Raw genomic sequence first — 14,702 nt, 5'->3', positions numbered from 1 at the left:
AGACCCAAGTGGTGGAGACAAGCGCAGGGCTGGGGGGAAATGCAGAACGGCCAGGCCAACGTCGAAGGGCGAAGCCACTGTGCAGGGGGGTGGGAGAGGGGTGGGGAGACAAGGAGGCGTCTCAAGGCCAGAGACGGCACAGACTGGGAGAAGCTACGAGGTGGAGCGTGGAATGGGTCAGGGCAACCGGCGTACGGAGTGGTGGATACGCGAGACTGGCTGTGGCTTGCTTTAGTGACACCAGCTTGAGCAGGCCACGTGCGTCTGAGGCCCCAGGTCAGCTCTTCTCCTATATTCTCAAATGCCAAGTCGAGGTATGAGAAGGGAGCTGGGATGGCTGGAGGTCACCAGGACAAGGCCCTGCACCCACATGCATTCAGGGCACGGTTGTGGAGTCTTCTCCATGAACTTCCTTCCCAAGCACAATCATCAAGGATCAGGCATCTTCTCCTCCCACCCACACCAAATCCAGAGCTGAGTTTCTCTGCCCCGTCTCGGGCCACCATGCCTACGCGGTGCACTTACCAAGCCCCCCATTGGCACGTGCATTCTACAGTGAATACCCAGTTCCATCGCCCCAGACTTGAATGGTCCAGGGCACGCCCCCACCCCATTGCCTCTAGGACACAATTTCTACTTGCACTCCTTGCACACAAAGTTCACCCTGGACAGACTGTTCTCTATCTTGTTTTCCTGCTTCTTCCCCCACCCTCCCTTCTCCTGCACTGTACAGGCTGACCTTCTCCCCGCCTGTGACAAACTGAGATTTAGACCATGCTGTGCAGCTGGAAGGCTTGATGTGCACATCTGCCCGTCCCTCGGTTCTCTTCCTCAAACCCCAACTGGGCTTCTGCTGCTCTGTGAGGCCTTCCCTAAAACAGTCCAAGGCTGGACAGATCCCTGACATGCTCACCGTGACATATTACAGTCCCCAGCTGAAGGACTCTTCAAGGGTGAAGGGCTCTGTCAGAAAGACCCAGGACAGAGCAGGTGCTCAGTAAGTGTCTCTTGACCCAGGAGCAGGTTTGGATAAGACAGTTTCTGTTTATCTTTTCATGACTCATCCCTCGGGAGCGAATGGGCTTGCTGCGTTCTCCTCTAGAGTGTCTGTCGAATTTCCGTTGGATTCTCATTTATCTATGGTCCAGCGGTTCAGGGCCGGGGCCGGGCAGGTGCTGACGAAGAGGGAGCCAGTAAGGAAAGGGGAACGGCCCATCGGTCTCCAGAGGCCAAGAACATGGAGCTGGGCTTCCTGATGTGAGTGAATCCCATCCCTCCTCCTGCACAGCCGTGCTCAGAAAATAACTCCTGGGCTAGACCTCGTCCTCCTGGGACAGCCTTGCCCACACCCCAGATGAAGTCTCTAAGATCCCGCTCAGGTGCTCACAGGTGGCACAGCGGGACCAGGACACCAGAGGCTCCTCTAGCAGAGAAGACAAAGGGGCTCGAAGGACCAGCCACCTGACAGAGTGGCCGAGGCCCAACCGCATTTGGGATCACTGGGGCTTGGTCAGCCGGGGTCCCAGTGTTCCCCTGGCCCACCCTGGCTGGATCGCTCCTTTGAGAAAAGCAACTTAAAGGAGGAAAGATTCATTATGGCTCCTGGTTTCAATCCAAGGTCAGTTGGCTCCATTGCTTTGGGCCTATATGGGGCAGATTGCCGTGATGGAGGGTGTGGCAGAGCATGTGAGCCAGGAGGGAGGGAGAGGGGACCAGAGAGAGAAGAGGGCAAGGGAGGGGTGGGACAGGATCCCAGCGACCACTTCCTCCAGCTAGGCCTCCCTCCTCCAGTTTCCACCCCCTCCACATATTGTCATCAGGTCATGAGTCTATTGATGGATTAACGCACTGGTGAGACCAGAGCCCTCCTGGTCTAATCACTCCTCACATGCCCCACCGGGGGACCTTGCGACACTGTGGACCAAGTCTTCAACTCATGATCCCTTGGGGGACGTTCAAGACCAAACCATAACAGTAACTTAGTCTCACAACTCTATAGTGATTTTTGTTTATTGTTATTGCTTAAATGTACAAAGAGACTGAGGCACAGAGAAGCTAAATTACTTCCCCAAGGTCACTCAGGAACTCAAACCCAGCCCATCTGGCTCTAGAGTTTGATATACTATTCATACAGGTTGGAGACACGTAGCTATGCGTAAAGACCACAGAACACAGCCTTGGGGAAAACAGAGATCACACCCCCCTGTGAACAGAGGAGCTGAGCACTAAGCCAGAAACATCAAGGGATGAATAAGAGCCATCAGACTCCGCCGGGGAGAGAGGAGCTCTTTCCTAGAACAGCACATATGAATTTGTAATTTATCCAGTTGATCAAAACAGCAGGTGAGACAGGAGGGGGTTGTGGGATTTGTACTCCAGGAACCTGAGCCAAGAGGGGAAAAGCAAAAGAGCTTTCTAAAGACAAATTCAAGAACAACAGCTCTTCTCATAGATTTACTTTATTTAACCTCTACTTTGATTAAGCCAGACCGGGGTTCAAATCCTAGCTTCGCTACATTCTTACCAGCTGTGTGGCCATGCCTGAGAACTTCATTTAAGCTCTCCAAGCCTCAGTCTCCTCAGCCCCAGGTACGCCATGGAGATGAAATGAGTTCTTGCTCAGGAAGAAATGAACAGGGCACATAGCATGCAGTAAATGCTCAATAAAAGCTTGCTAACACCACCATTATTCTCGCTTCTCTGTTCTCTCTGGACTTCTCCCGTTGGTGGACATAAGGTAGGCCCAGGCAGCTGATAAACCCACATTAATCAAGTCCATGGCTAAGGAGAGAAGTGCTTGCTCTTCTGATGAGTTATGGTTCAGCGAGTGTGTCCTAGGATCCCACCTGCCTTTTTTTTTTTTTTTTTTTAATTCTCCCAGCTGGTTCTTAGATTTGAAAAGAAAGAGGCCTCCATGGAGACCTGCACGCTTTTAAAAATAACATAAAACAGAACGTCTGAGGTCAGGGTGAGCCAAGCCAAACAAATAAATCTTGCAGGATTGTGTTAACAAAACAAGGCTTATTGGATCCGAGCGGTAGAATCCTGTCGGACTCGGCCCTGCACAGAAACGCCAAGCTCTGGTGAATTTCAAACACAAGGAGGTCAAACAGGAAGAGCCAATTATGGAGCACTTCAGAGTTCAGCATCCATGTCTGGCCTGGAACCAAGAGAGCATTCTACCCAGGATGGACCCCAGAATCCGTGGGTCCTGCAGAGTCCTAGAAACCCGGATCGGAAGAGCGTTGCAGATCATCCACGCAATCTCCATGGAGGGTGGTTGGCCAGAAGTCATCAAAACTATCAGAATTATAAATGTGCTCTCGAAGGTCGTGCTCTCTGAGAGGCAGACTCTGGGGTGGATATTGGCTTGAGAAGTTCATTAGGAGGTGCTCTGGGAATGGATGTCGCCGGTAGGTGGAGGAAAGGCAGGAGTGAGTACCGCATGCGAAGTCCAGCCACACCAGGGGCCCAGCAAGATCTCTGTCAACTCCACAGAGACCTCTGCGAGATGCCACAGCCTTTCAGTTTGTCTCAAATTGGGGTGAAGTGTCCCGGGGCCTTTATATCATTGGAGAAAACTGTCCCCAAGAAAGAGACGGGGCCTTGGGCAAAGCAGTGCTCTTCACCTGAGGCCCTTCCACGAGACGGCTGAGGTCTGTCTTCTGGGAGCACTTCAGCAGCTGCAGAGGCGCAGGGAGTTCTTTATGCCTAGAGTACACTGTGGCATCTACTACGTGCACTGCTGGTGCAGTGAGTTGTTCTGCTTCAAGGAATGAATCCTACAGATGTGCTAATAGATATGCTAACAGGTTTAGCATTTCCTGCAACAGTAAAATTATGGACGGGACAGAAACCTAGGCGATCGTTAACAAGAGCGAGATCTCTGCATGCGCCCCCCCTTGGAATAAACTCCAGGATGCATGAAGTGAAAAGTCGGGGCTTCAGTGAGTACGGAGAAGCAGAAGGGCACGTGTGGATGCTGAGAGGCCAAAGGGGTGGATGGTGCCGTCACCGTTGTCTTTAACAGGCCTACGTCCATCCCCCTTGGTTTTCTCCTACACGACGGAATTGACACCCCCACATTTACACTCCCCAGATTCTTTTGCCACATGGCTCCTGTTCCTTCCTACCAAGGGGAGGTGTTCATACAGGAACTGAGTTAGGGAAGAGGCAGCCACAGAAAGTCCACCAACAGCAGCAGCAGGTGGAGGAGTTGGCGAAGGCCTGTGGCATCATGCGGGGGCAGGCTCAGGTTTCTTTGGTGACCACAGTGGCAGTTTCAACAATAGCAGTGGTGGTGACGACAGTGGCCAGAGGACCTCTGTGGCTCTGGGTACTATGACTTCCCCTTTGGGTCTATTTGTAATCAATCTTTATTAAATCCTCCTCCAAAATACCTAGAATGGCTTATGTTTTTTTTTCTGACCAACGACCCTTTATGAAACCTATACATGTGGACTTGAACGTGGCATTGGAAACCTCTTTGGGAAATTGCCTGAGAAACCAGCGCCAGTGGTAAGCTGCACTAAAGAGAAGCGGATCGTGAGGGCAGGTTTGCGGGGAGACTTTTCTCCAGATACCACGTTGCACCTTTTTTTTTTTAATTTTTAACTCCTGGAATTTGTTACTTTTACTCCCCCAAATAAATAAAAGAAAAATGAATACAGTCTTTTTTTAAAAAATCTTGTTAGGTAATGAATTTCCTGGGAACTCCTCCCTGGATTAGCTGCCTGATATCTGCCAGAGCATTTCCAGCTCAGGAGACTCCCTACCTGCCAAGGTCACAGGAATGTCCCATTCAGCATTAGTTGGCTCTGCTCAGTAGCTTGTGTTTATACCAAGTTGAAATCCATCTTTGTATTGTCCCTAAAGAAAAGGGGGATGGCAAAACACTATGTCCCCAAATGCCCCTTTTTCTGTTTTCAAAAAAAACCTAGCCGAGCTAAAGGAACAATAGGCGCTAACCCAGGCCAGGAAGCCCACACACAGATGATCCCGAAGGACGTGGCTTTCCCGGTGCACACAGGGAAGGAGGGCCAGAGAGCATTATCTGTGGAAGGCAGCTTTCCTGCACGTACACAGGACAGTTGCTCCCGGGGCTGCTGCTGACCAGGAAAACAAATTGAGACAGCTGACGCTGAAGATGTCCCTGTTTCTGCAGCCTGATGTCTAAGACCCTTCTCCGAGCGGGGACTGGGGTGGAACTGAGGGCTCAGCCTGTCACCACTGAACTCTTCTTGGAACAGTCGCTGATCTCTTGTAAACTTTCCCCAGTAAACACTACGTCTCACACACTGTCTCGGGCACACTCTTTGGCCTTTCCAACCTGCCCCCTGCTCTGGCACAACTGGGGGTGGACAGATCCTCTAGGATGACACCATTAGCCTGAACTAATATGGGAAACAAGCTAGGGTTCAAATTTCTGCTCTATCGCTCATTTCTGCTGATGGTTTAACCTTTTTGAGCCCCAATTTCTTCATCTGCCAAATGGATTTGGTTGGATCCATTTATCTTAATATGTCCTCGTGAGGTGGAAACAAGTTTATGTGTGGAAAGCGCTTTAACCCATACATACTGGTTATTGGTTATTGATCTTGATATCAGCAAGACTGGCAGAAAAATGCAGTGAAGTTCAGCTAACTGGGTCCAACCAGACCCCTGCCATTTATTAGCTGGGTAACTGTGGCAAGCCCTTGGCGCTCTGAGCTCGGTTTCTGTAAGAGGAGGTGCTAATGATGCCAACCTCAACAGTGAAAAGCACTTGGCTTTACCTTGTGAGGACTCGACATTCGGGAGCTATTACTTATCAACCACTGGTTCAAGTGGTGGGGTTCGTAGGGTAGACTGGGGCCGGCCAGCAGCCTCTCTTCCTGTGTGCCAAACACCTCCAGTTCCTTGACGGGATCCTCTCGTCTCACGGGCCTTGGTTCCTATCATTCCCGTTTCCCCAGGAGGCCTTCTGAGTTGTTATTTTCTCTTTACGGTCTAACACTACAACTGGATCTCTTGCTAGACTCTGGAGAGAACACTGCATATATTTGGTGTCGGGGAGGGGAGCTTAGGGGCCATCACGTTTCTGCATTCTGATGCTGCATGTAGGTGACACAGCCTGAAATAGCATCATTTTGGGGGTAACAACCATAACTATAGTTTATTGGGCATCTACTGTATGTGTCAGAAACTACGCTAAGGGCTGAGGATGTGGCTCAAGCGGTAGCGCGCTCGCCTGGCATGCGTGTGGCCCGGGTTCGATCCTCAGCACCACATACCAACAAAGATGTTGTGTCCGCCAATAACTAAAAAATAAATATTAAAAAAAATGTTCTCTCTCTCTCTCTCTCTCTATCACTCTCTCTTTAAAAAAAAAAAAAGAAAGAAACTACACTAAGCATATTACATTAACTCATTTAATTCACCTAGTATCTCCAGGGGATAGAAATGGTTATTTCCATTTTTCCATCCAAGAAATTGATACTTGCAGATATTATAAGTAGATCAAAGACAATCAAAAGATACTGGAGCTGAGATTCCATCTGCAGTTTGTCTTACTCTGAAGTCACACTCTTAACCTTCATGCCATATCTCCTCCCACAAATATTAGGCTGTGTTCAACTTAAATCTTAGATCTTTTTTTTTTCTTCTTCTTCTCATGTGATTTTAATATGTTGAGTCTCTTCAAGACTGGTCTTTTGCAGCTGAGTTTTAGAATGGGACCTGGTATTGTATTCCTATGCAATTTGATCATACCAGATGTAATCTGGCACATTCTCTCTCCTATTCTGCTTCAACACATCCGCAAATATAATTGGTAAATTATGATTAAGAAGGAGTGCAAACTGGGCACGGTGGTGCATGCCTATCATCCCAGCAGCTCTGGAGGCTGAGGCAGGGGGATCATGAGTTCAAAGCCAGCCTCAGCAATGGTGAGACCCTGTCTCTAAATAAAATACAAAATAGGGCTGGGGTGTGGCTCAGTAGTGAGTGTCCTTGAGTTCAATCCCCAGTACCCACTCCACCCCAAAAAAGAAGGAGTACTGAAACAGAGCCATTAGATCATTCAAGGTGCTTTTGTATCAAGTAATCATTCCCCACTAAGGGGAATGTTCAACCTGTTACCAACTCATAAAATTGAATTGACAGCCAACCACCATTACTTCATCTTGCTGATAACCATTTCTTGAAATATCACATGGTCATCATAGTCAATGTCAACAGTTAAGATCTAGTCTAAGAAAGGTTGTCCCAGAAAGAATTATGCATTGAAGGCTGAAATTGAAGAAATAGGAAAATAGGTGGAGCACCTCCAATCTGAAAATCCAAAACCCAAAATGCTCCAGAATCGGACATTTTATGAGCATGAATGTGTTACCACCAGCGGAAAATTCCGCCTTTGACCTCATGTGATAGGATGCAGTCAAGACAGAATCATGACATTTCCTTCCGTCTATGTGCATGGGGGGGTACATGAAACAAATGAATTTCACGTTTAGATTTGGGTCCCATCTCAAGAAGTATTCTAAAATCTGAAAGAAAAAAAAAAATCTGAAACACTTCTGGTCTCAAGTATTTTGGAGAAGAGATTCTATCTGTTCAGAGTCCAAAGTATTTACATTTTTTTAAGGGAAAAAAATCTCATCTTTACTTTCAGAAGATATTTATGTTGAGGAAATATGGGGAGAGCAGAAGAAAGAGGTGTCCAACAGCTTTCGCTGGAATCAACACTGATCGCTTCCTATCTTCACCCCAACTCCAACACCACACAAGAACCAAGACTCCAAGGGAGACCGTGGTATTCCCACGTAACTCTGTGGCTGGCCAGCCTCCTCCTCTTGCCTTTCTTACCTGCTGGAGCAAGGCGTGACTGTTCCTTCTGCTTTGGTACCTCTGTGAACACTGAGGAAAGGCCAAACATGGGAATTTCAAATGCTTTTGTTTTATTGGAGACTCTGACCTCCCAGACTGCAAGTCTACTTAATGTGAATCCATTCATCAGTCTCATTTCCAAGCCCCACAGAGGGGTGACTTGCGCCTGTGGGAAGAAAAACCTCTGCTTCAAATATAAACAGAGGAGAGCTTGACATGCCAACCACCCTGGCCTGATGTTCTCAGGTTCTCCTCGGACCCTGCTTGAGGACCCCACAGAGCCAGCAGGGCATTCTGGGTGATGGAATGCAAATGGATGCACTGACCCCTGCGGCCTCCCCAGGGCCTCTTGATTCCTGGCTCCTGTGAGAGCCAGGCCCCGCAGTTTTTAAATTGAGGGAAAGAAGGTGGAGAGAAGGGTGGAGACTTCCTTCTAGGCCAACCACAACTAACTCTTTCGTCCTGTCCAGCAAATCCCAGACAGTGCAATTATCTGGTTAATTTGGCCCTTGGTTGAGAGACAAGCTCCCAAAATTCAAGGCCAGCTTGGACTAAATAGTGGCTTCCGTCCTAAACCTTTTCCCAAATGCTAGAGGATGCCTGTGAGATTCCTGAGAGGTCACTTATGTGACCCACCCATTGATCCAGATGGGTAAAGAGAAGGACTCGGGCTCCAAGATGGGCTTGGGAAAATCTATCTTCCAGATGAAAAATGACCAAATGACCTGCTAATTGGTTTCCTGGCTAATTTACCTTCTGGCTTCCATGGAGAGGCATGGCCGGAAATGAGGATGACTCCATTAGCCAAGGTTTCCCAGCATGATTTTAGCCCTCATGGACCAGCTGTGCGTCTGTCCCCAGGGTCCCTGGGTGAGTTATTCTCATGACAATCCCCTCTGATGCCCCTGCTTAAAGATTTTCTACCTACAAGTTGGGCCAAAGGCAGCGCTGAGACGAAAGGGAGATATTAAGACACCCACCTGGGGTTGCCACAAGGGGATGAGACAGGGCCAGCTCAGCTGGCGACCGAGCATGTACCAGATGGTTTACGGAAACCTCAGATTTTTGAGGGAAGATTAAGGCGCGGTGATTTATCGCTTTTGGAAACCGACGAGCAGCCTGGAATCTGTGGAATCTATCAGTGATTCATTCTGCAAGTATTTCCCTTAGCTCTCATCTGTGCCAGGCCCTGTGCCACTCACAGAGTGGGATCCAGACAGCCAAGCTCCCTAGCCTCATGCAAACGATCCACCCTGGACACTTAGTACAAAACTCAGGTAAGAGCCAGGAAGGAAAAGCTGAGGTGCTTTGCAAAGGAGTCACCAGGCTACCTGACTTAGATAGGGATGGGAAAAGGAGTCTTTGGGCAAAGGACTTTAACACTTTTAGAGAACAATTTTGTTTGTTTTTTTTTTTAGAAAGGCCACTCTAGCCTTTGTATGAAACATAATTCAGAGATGGGTAGAAAGTGGATTAAGAAGCTCATAGGAGGGTGTGGGGACGCAGCTCAGGGGCAGAGGGCTTGCCTAGCATGGGCAAGGCCCTGGGTGGAGGGGGGGAGATGCAGAGTCAGCAGGCTCTGGCGAGTGCAAGGGTGTAGAGGTGGAGGAAGAGGGGGGCACCCAGGAGGCTGTGTAGGTTTCTGGCTAAGGTGCACTCATTGAGGTCTACCCATTCTCCAGGGCATCTCCATAGCTCTCCCTGCTGGAGGCCCGGCTCCCTCCCTGGGTAGTGGCCTCTGCTGCCCAGGGCACCAAGTCTGGGCTCCCTGCCCTGACCTTCTGTGCTGAAGCTCTGTGAAGACTCACCGCACCTCCCTTCCTAGACCGCAAGCTTTTTTGGGACGGGGTCCCTGATTTGATCCTCATGAGCAGCCAGCGCAGTAGACACTTGACAAATATTTGCAAAATGAACAAAAATAAACTGCTTTTCTTTTTTTATGAAGGAAAACCAGTAGACATTGGATCCACTTGAAAGCCACAGGATCACACTGAAATTCAAACCGTAGGTGCTTTGCGACGAAGCCAATTCAATTTGATGCTCAGAGGGCCCTTTCTCAATCTTTGCCATACAAGGCTCCAAAAGTGCAGGGAGAGAAAAAGTCATGACCCCCTGCCCCAGGTTTTAAAAATTGTGCTTCTCCCAAATAATTTTATACCAGGTCCTTATCTCTCTTACTCACCGTTTGCCTTTGATGATGATGAAGAGGAGGAGGAAGGAGAACTAGGAGGAAGGGGAGGGGGAAGAGGAGCATTTATGAAGTGCCAGTGTATACCGGGCACTCTCCTAGGCTCTCTTTATGCACTAGCTCACTCCCAGCACCCCATGAACATAGGTATATGCTGCTATCACCCCAAGAGTCCAGGTGAAGAGCTGGAGAGAGCTTTTTTTTGCTGCAGCAGCAATGTCACCAGCTGGTTAGGGGTGGCATTGGGATTCAGAGCCAGAGGATGCCTCCAGAGTCCGGGCTCCAGTGTGCTCTCTAAGGCCAGCAGAGTGCTCGCAGTAAGGAGGTGCTCAGTGGGAGGAACCCCTCATCTGGACTAAAGGGACCAGAAACTTCTAGTCCTGATTCTGCCACTGATTTCCTATGCACCCTTGAGCACATCTGTGGTTTTTTCCCACATAAAACAAGGGACCCGGAGGGGCACAGTGGCGCACACCTGTAATACTAGCCTCTGAGGCAGGAGGATCACGAGTTCAAAGCCAGCCTCAGCAAAAGTGAGGTGCTAAGCAACTCAGTGAGACCCTGTCTCTAAATAAAATACAAAATAGGACTGGGGATGTGGCTCAGTGGTCGAGTGCCCCTGAGTGCAGTCCCCGGTACCCATCCCCAGAAAAAAAGGGAGGTGGCTGGATATTGATAGCTGGCCATAATAAGAGCTAGTATTCTTAATTCTGTTCTTTCTCAAGGTTTTAAGTAATTAAGTTCCAACAACAATTTAAAAAATCGAGGCACAGAGAGATGAAGTCATCGGTTCAAACCTGGAAAGCGAAGAGCACCAGGATTCAAACACGTCACCCTCCGAAACTATACTCCCCATCGACGTGGTTCTAAGGAGATGTCTCCAGGACCATAGGGAACAGGTTGGGGGAGAGATGAGATAGAAATACTTTGGGGGTCTCTCTGCCCATGGACATCAGAACAGCTCAACTTGCCTCTGTTTGTAGAATGAGCTCCTACTTTGTATTTCCTGCGAAGAAAAGTTGTGCTGCTAAAACAAAAAAGGTGGAAGTGGCTGGACCAAATAATTCTGGGATTTAATGAGACTCCCAGGTATACGCAGGATTTTTTTCTGGCCATCATAGTTCATTTTGGCTGCAAAAGGTGGGATCAAGATTCCTCCTGGGAAGGACCCCAGCTTAGAAAAGGGCAGGGTGGTAGAGCTCAGGACTCCACTCCCACCTACCTGTTCCACTCGGATCTCAATCTCTCCATTCACCCTCTTGCCATGGAAATACTTGGACCTGCAAGGAGAGGAAGAAATCGACTGAGTAAGGTTGCAGACTGCTCTACTGCTTCCTCCCAAAGGCCTTACCCAAGAAGTGCCTGCCGCCTTCCCTCTCACCGCCCCTCTTGACTGATGACTGCCCCAGTGGATGGAAAGAGAACAGGCGGAAGATGGAAGACTCAGAATTTTGGTGCTGTCAAACCACTTGACCTCCCTATGTCCCAGTTTTATCCTTTGCAGAAGAAAGCTGTTAATTGATTGGGTTATTCATTTTTTTTAAATAATAGCTACACTATGGAACCAATCTAGGTGCCCTTCAACGACGAATGGATGAAGACATTGTGGTATATACACACAATGGAATATTACTCGGCCTTAAAGAAGAATGACTTTTGACTTTTGCTGGCAAATGGATGGATCTGGAAAACCAAAGGCTGAATGTTCTCTCTGACATGCAGATGGCTAACACACAGTGAGGGGGTGGAGGGAAGAATAGAAGTTCACTGGATTAGACAAAGGGGAACGAAGGAAATGGGAGATGGGAGTAGGTAAGACAGTAGAATGAATCAGACATAACTTTCCTATGTTAAATATGAATACACCACTGGTGAATGAAACATGTTCAATCACAAGAATAGGATCCTGATTAGAATGAGTTATACTCCATGTTTAATATGTCAAAATACACTCTATTGTCAGTATATCTAAAAACAACATATAAAGACCTCCCCACAAAAAAAGATATTAATAGGCATGCAACATATTTCTAAGGTTTATCTTAAAAATTAAATGAGATAATATTTACAGACACAGGGTTCAAGCATGTAGATTAGAAGAAAGCCGCATTTCTAGCTGCTCCATGGCTCAGGACTGAAGTAGTGGAAGCTGTGCTTCTCAGTGAGGTAAGTGAAAGCGAGGATTCACTGAAATTTAACTCTGGGCACTCAGAGTGTCTTAGAGACTCAGAAATTTGAGTGCTTTGAATAAAAAACAAGAAAGAGCACCTTGGAGCCGATCCAGCTGTGGCAGAGGTGGCAGCAGTGGTGCCAGTCACCATGGAGGGGAAGGATAACGCACAGAGGGAACACACGAGGCAGGTGCCGCACGGACAGACCCACAGACTAGAAAGGCCCACAGACTAGCAGCCTGCACTTAGCTGATCCAAGGGCTGGAGAGTGAACCTGTGTTTGGAAAGCGCTGTGTGTTTCTCAACTGGCAAGGGCAGAGCTGAGCTGGGGGCCAATCTGAGGAGGCCACGCTGCAGCTGCTGCAGGAGGTCGCAGCAAGCCCTGCCATACTGTCCCGGCTGGTGCCTACCCTGTGGCCCGGGGTGCGCGGAGCAGTGAGTGAGTGAAACGGGCACAGAGGAGATCACATCCGGGGTCAATCAGAAAAACAAAAGGGAGCACAGCTTTGCCTTTGAGTCCGGTGGCTCATGGGACCAGATGAAGGGGCCAGGGAACGGATGAGGCAGGTGTGGACATACTCAGGGACGCATCCTGGGAAGGTTGTCTTCGTGGGCAGCAGAATGTGGAGAATGGGCTCCCTTACCCTGGGAACAGAATTCTCAGGAGGCTCCTGAGGTCCAGACTCCCAGCTGAGGCTGGCCCCACAGGTGTGTGGATCTAATCTCTCTGGAGCAGGCACCACCCAGTGAAGTTCAAAGTCCCACCCCCTGGAATTCCCCTCAGAGAACCGTGCCACAGCCCCACCCGGAGCGCATCCCTCGGGTCTGTGTGAACAGACTCCAATCCCTGGCTCTTCCCACTTTGTCCTACCTTACACTGGTAAGAAGGGAAGATAAGAGCTATTTCAATGGGCCTCTTTTAGGCCACTTGAGCTGGCAGCTCAGTGAGCAACAACCACACAAAAGAAAAAAAATAAAGGAAGAGGTCGACAATGTCCTGTCCTCCCACCCCACCCCCTCAACAGTCCAAGGAGAGATGGAAAGGAGGACGGCCGGGCCTAGGAAGTGACCACTTAGTGACCGTTTAGACCAGCTCAGTGAAGACGACTCTTCTATTTTTCATTAAGAATCTTTCCTTTCTTTTTATTTATTTTTTTGTTGGTGTTTTTGATGTGTGGATAGCTTCATGGACATAGGCATATGTATACTCTCATGCTTCTTTGTTTCCTCATTTTTTTACCATATTTTATGATGCATTTCCTTGCAATGTCTTTTGAGAGTTAGGATTTGGGTTGTCTTATTTTTGTGTTGGTTTGGGTCTGAATGATTCTCTTCTCTCCTTTTTTCTCCGACCAACAGCCACATTCCTCTCGTTCTCCCTTGCTTTACTTCGTTTTCTTATTTTTCTCCTCCATCATGTGCAGCAACTCCTCTGCAATCTCTCTGTTCACATTTTGAGCATTCTGAGCTTTCTTCTACCTCTTTAGCATATTATTGTCATTTTCTACTAATGACCTATATTTCTACCATCTTTTAGAACTATTTGGTTTCACTGTCTTTTAGAACAATAGCTCCTGCTCCCACCATTAAAGTTGTTGCAATTATCAGTGCTGTGAGTGACACAGCTGACACCTGCTGTTTACTTTAATGTCACATCCAGTTCATGGTTATTTATTGTTTTTGCTGTCAGCAATTGCTGACCCAGCCATTCCTGTTTTTGTGGTGATTCGGGTTATGCATGTCTTACTAGGCACCAGGTATTTATTTCAATGCTGTCTACTGTTGGCTTCGATTGTTGCTATTATTGGTTTTCTACTTTTCTGTGAGGTGCTGGGAATCTACAGGCACAATACAAGCTCACAGGGTAGACTCCTTGACTGAACTGATCCCAGCCAAAAGACAGCACACCTCCCTCCATACAAAAATTAACCACCTGAAACTTCAGCTATACTTTAATACAAAGAATAGAAGAGACAAAAATCCAAATTAATAACCTGGCCCCAAGTAGGAACAGTTAGAGATGGATCCTCGGGTGAATATGGACATTCACTCCTACAGCAAAAACAGAGACAATTAAGACAAAGGCTGTAGATACCATACCTACAAGGGGTCTTACTCTAGATCATTCTAGGTTACTTTGGCAAATGAAGATTGTGCCCTAAAAAGTCCTACATGTAAGAGGAGCAGAAAAATCTCTTCCAATAGACGCATGAAACCCAACATAGGAATCCAAGAAATATGAAAAAACAAGGGAACACAATGCTTTCTAAAGTTCATGATTCACTAGCAACTAACTCCAAAGATACTGAAGTGGATGAAATATAAAAATTCAAAAGAATGATTATAAAAATGATCAGTGAATTTCAAGAGGAAACAGAAAAACAACTGAATGAAAGAAGGAAGTCAGTACTGGAAACAAATGAAAAATTCAATAAGGAGACAGATATATTGAAAAAGAAGCAAACTTCTTGGAAATG

General features: G+C 47.8%; 1 protein-coding gene across 1 annotated transcript in view; it reads right to left on the bottom strand.

The window, feature by feature from the left end:
• The window catches only part of Syn3 (synapsin III), a 424,399-nt gene that overhangs the window by 343,506 nt on the left and 66,191 nt on the right, over positions 1-14,702 (bottom strand). Inside the window, exon 3 of the mRNA XM_078052454.1 lies at positions 11,277-11,334. Coding sequence (XP_077908580.1) covers positions 11,277-11,334 — 58 coding nt within the window. The remainder of the gene's footprint in view (positions 1-11,276; positions 11,335-14,702) is intronic.

The sequence above is a fragment of the Ictidomys tridecemlineatus genome, chromosome 6 (genome assembly GCF_052094955.1).
Source record: "Ictidomys tridecemlineatus isolate mIctTri1 chromosome 6, mIctTri1.hap1, whole genome shotgun sequence".
Taxonomy (NCBI): domain Eukaryota; kingdom Metazoa; phylum Chordata; class Mammalia; order Rodentia; family Sciuridae; genus Ictidomys; species Ictidomys tridecemlineatus.
Note: the sequence above shows the minus strand (reverse complement) of the source record. Positions and strands in the feature narration are given on the sequence as shown.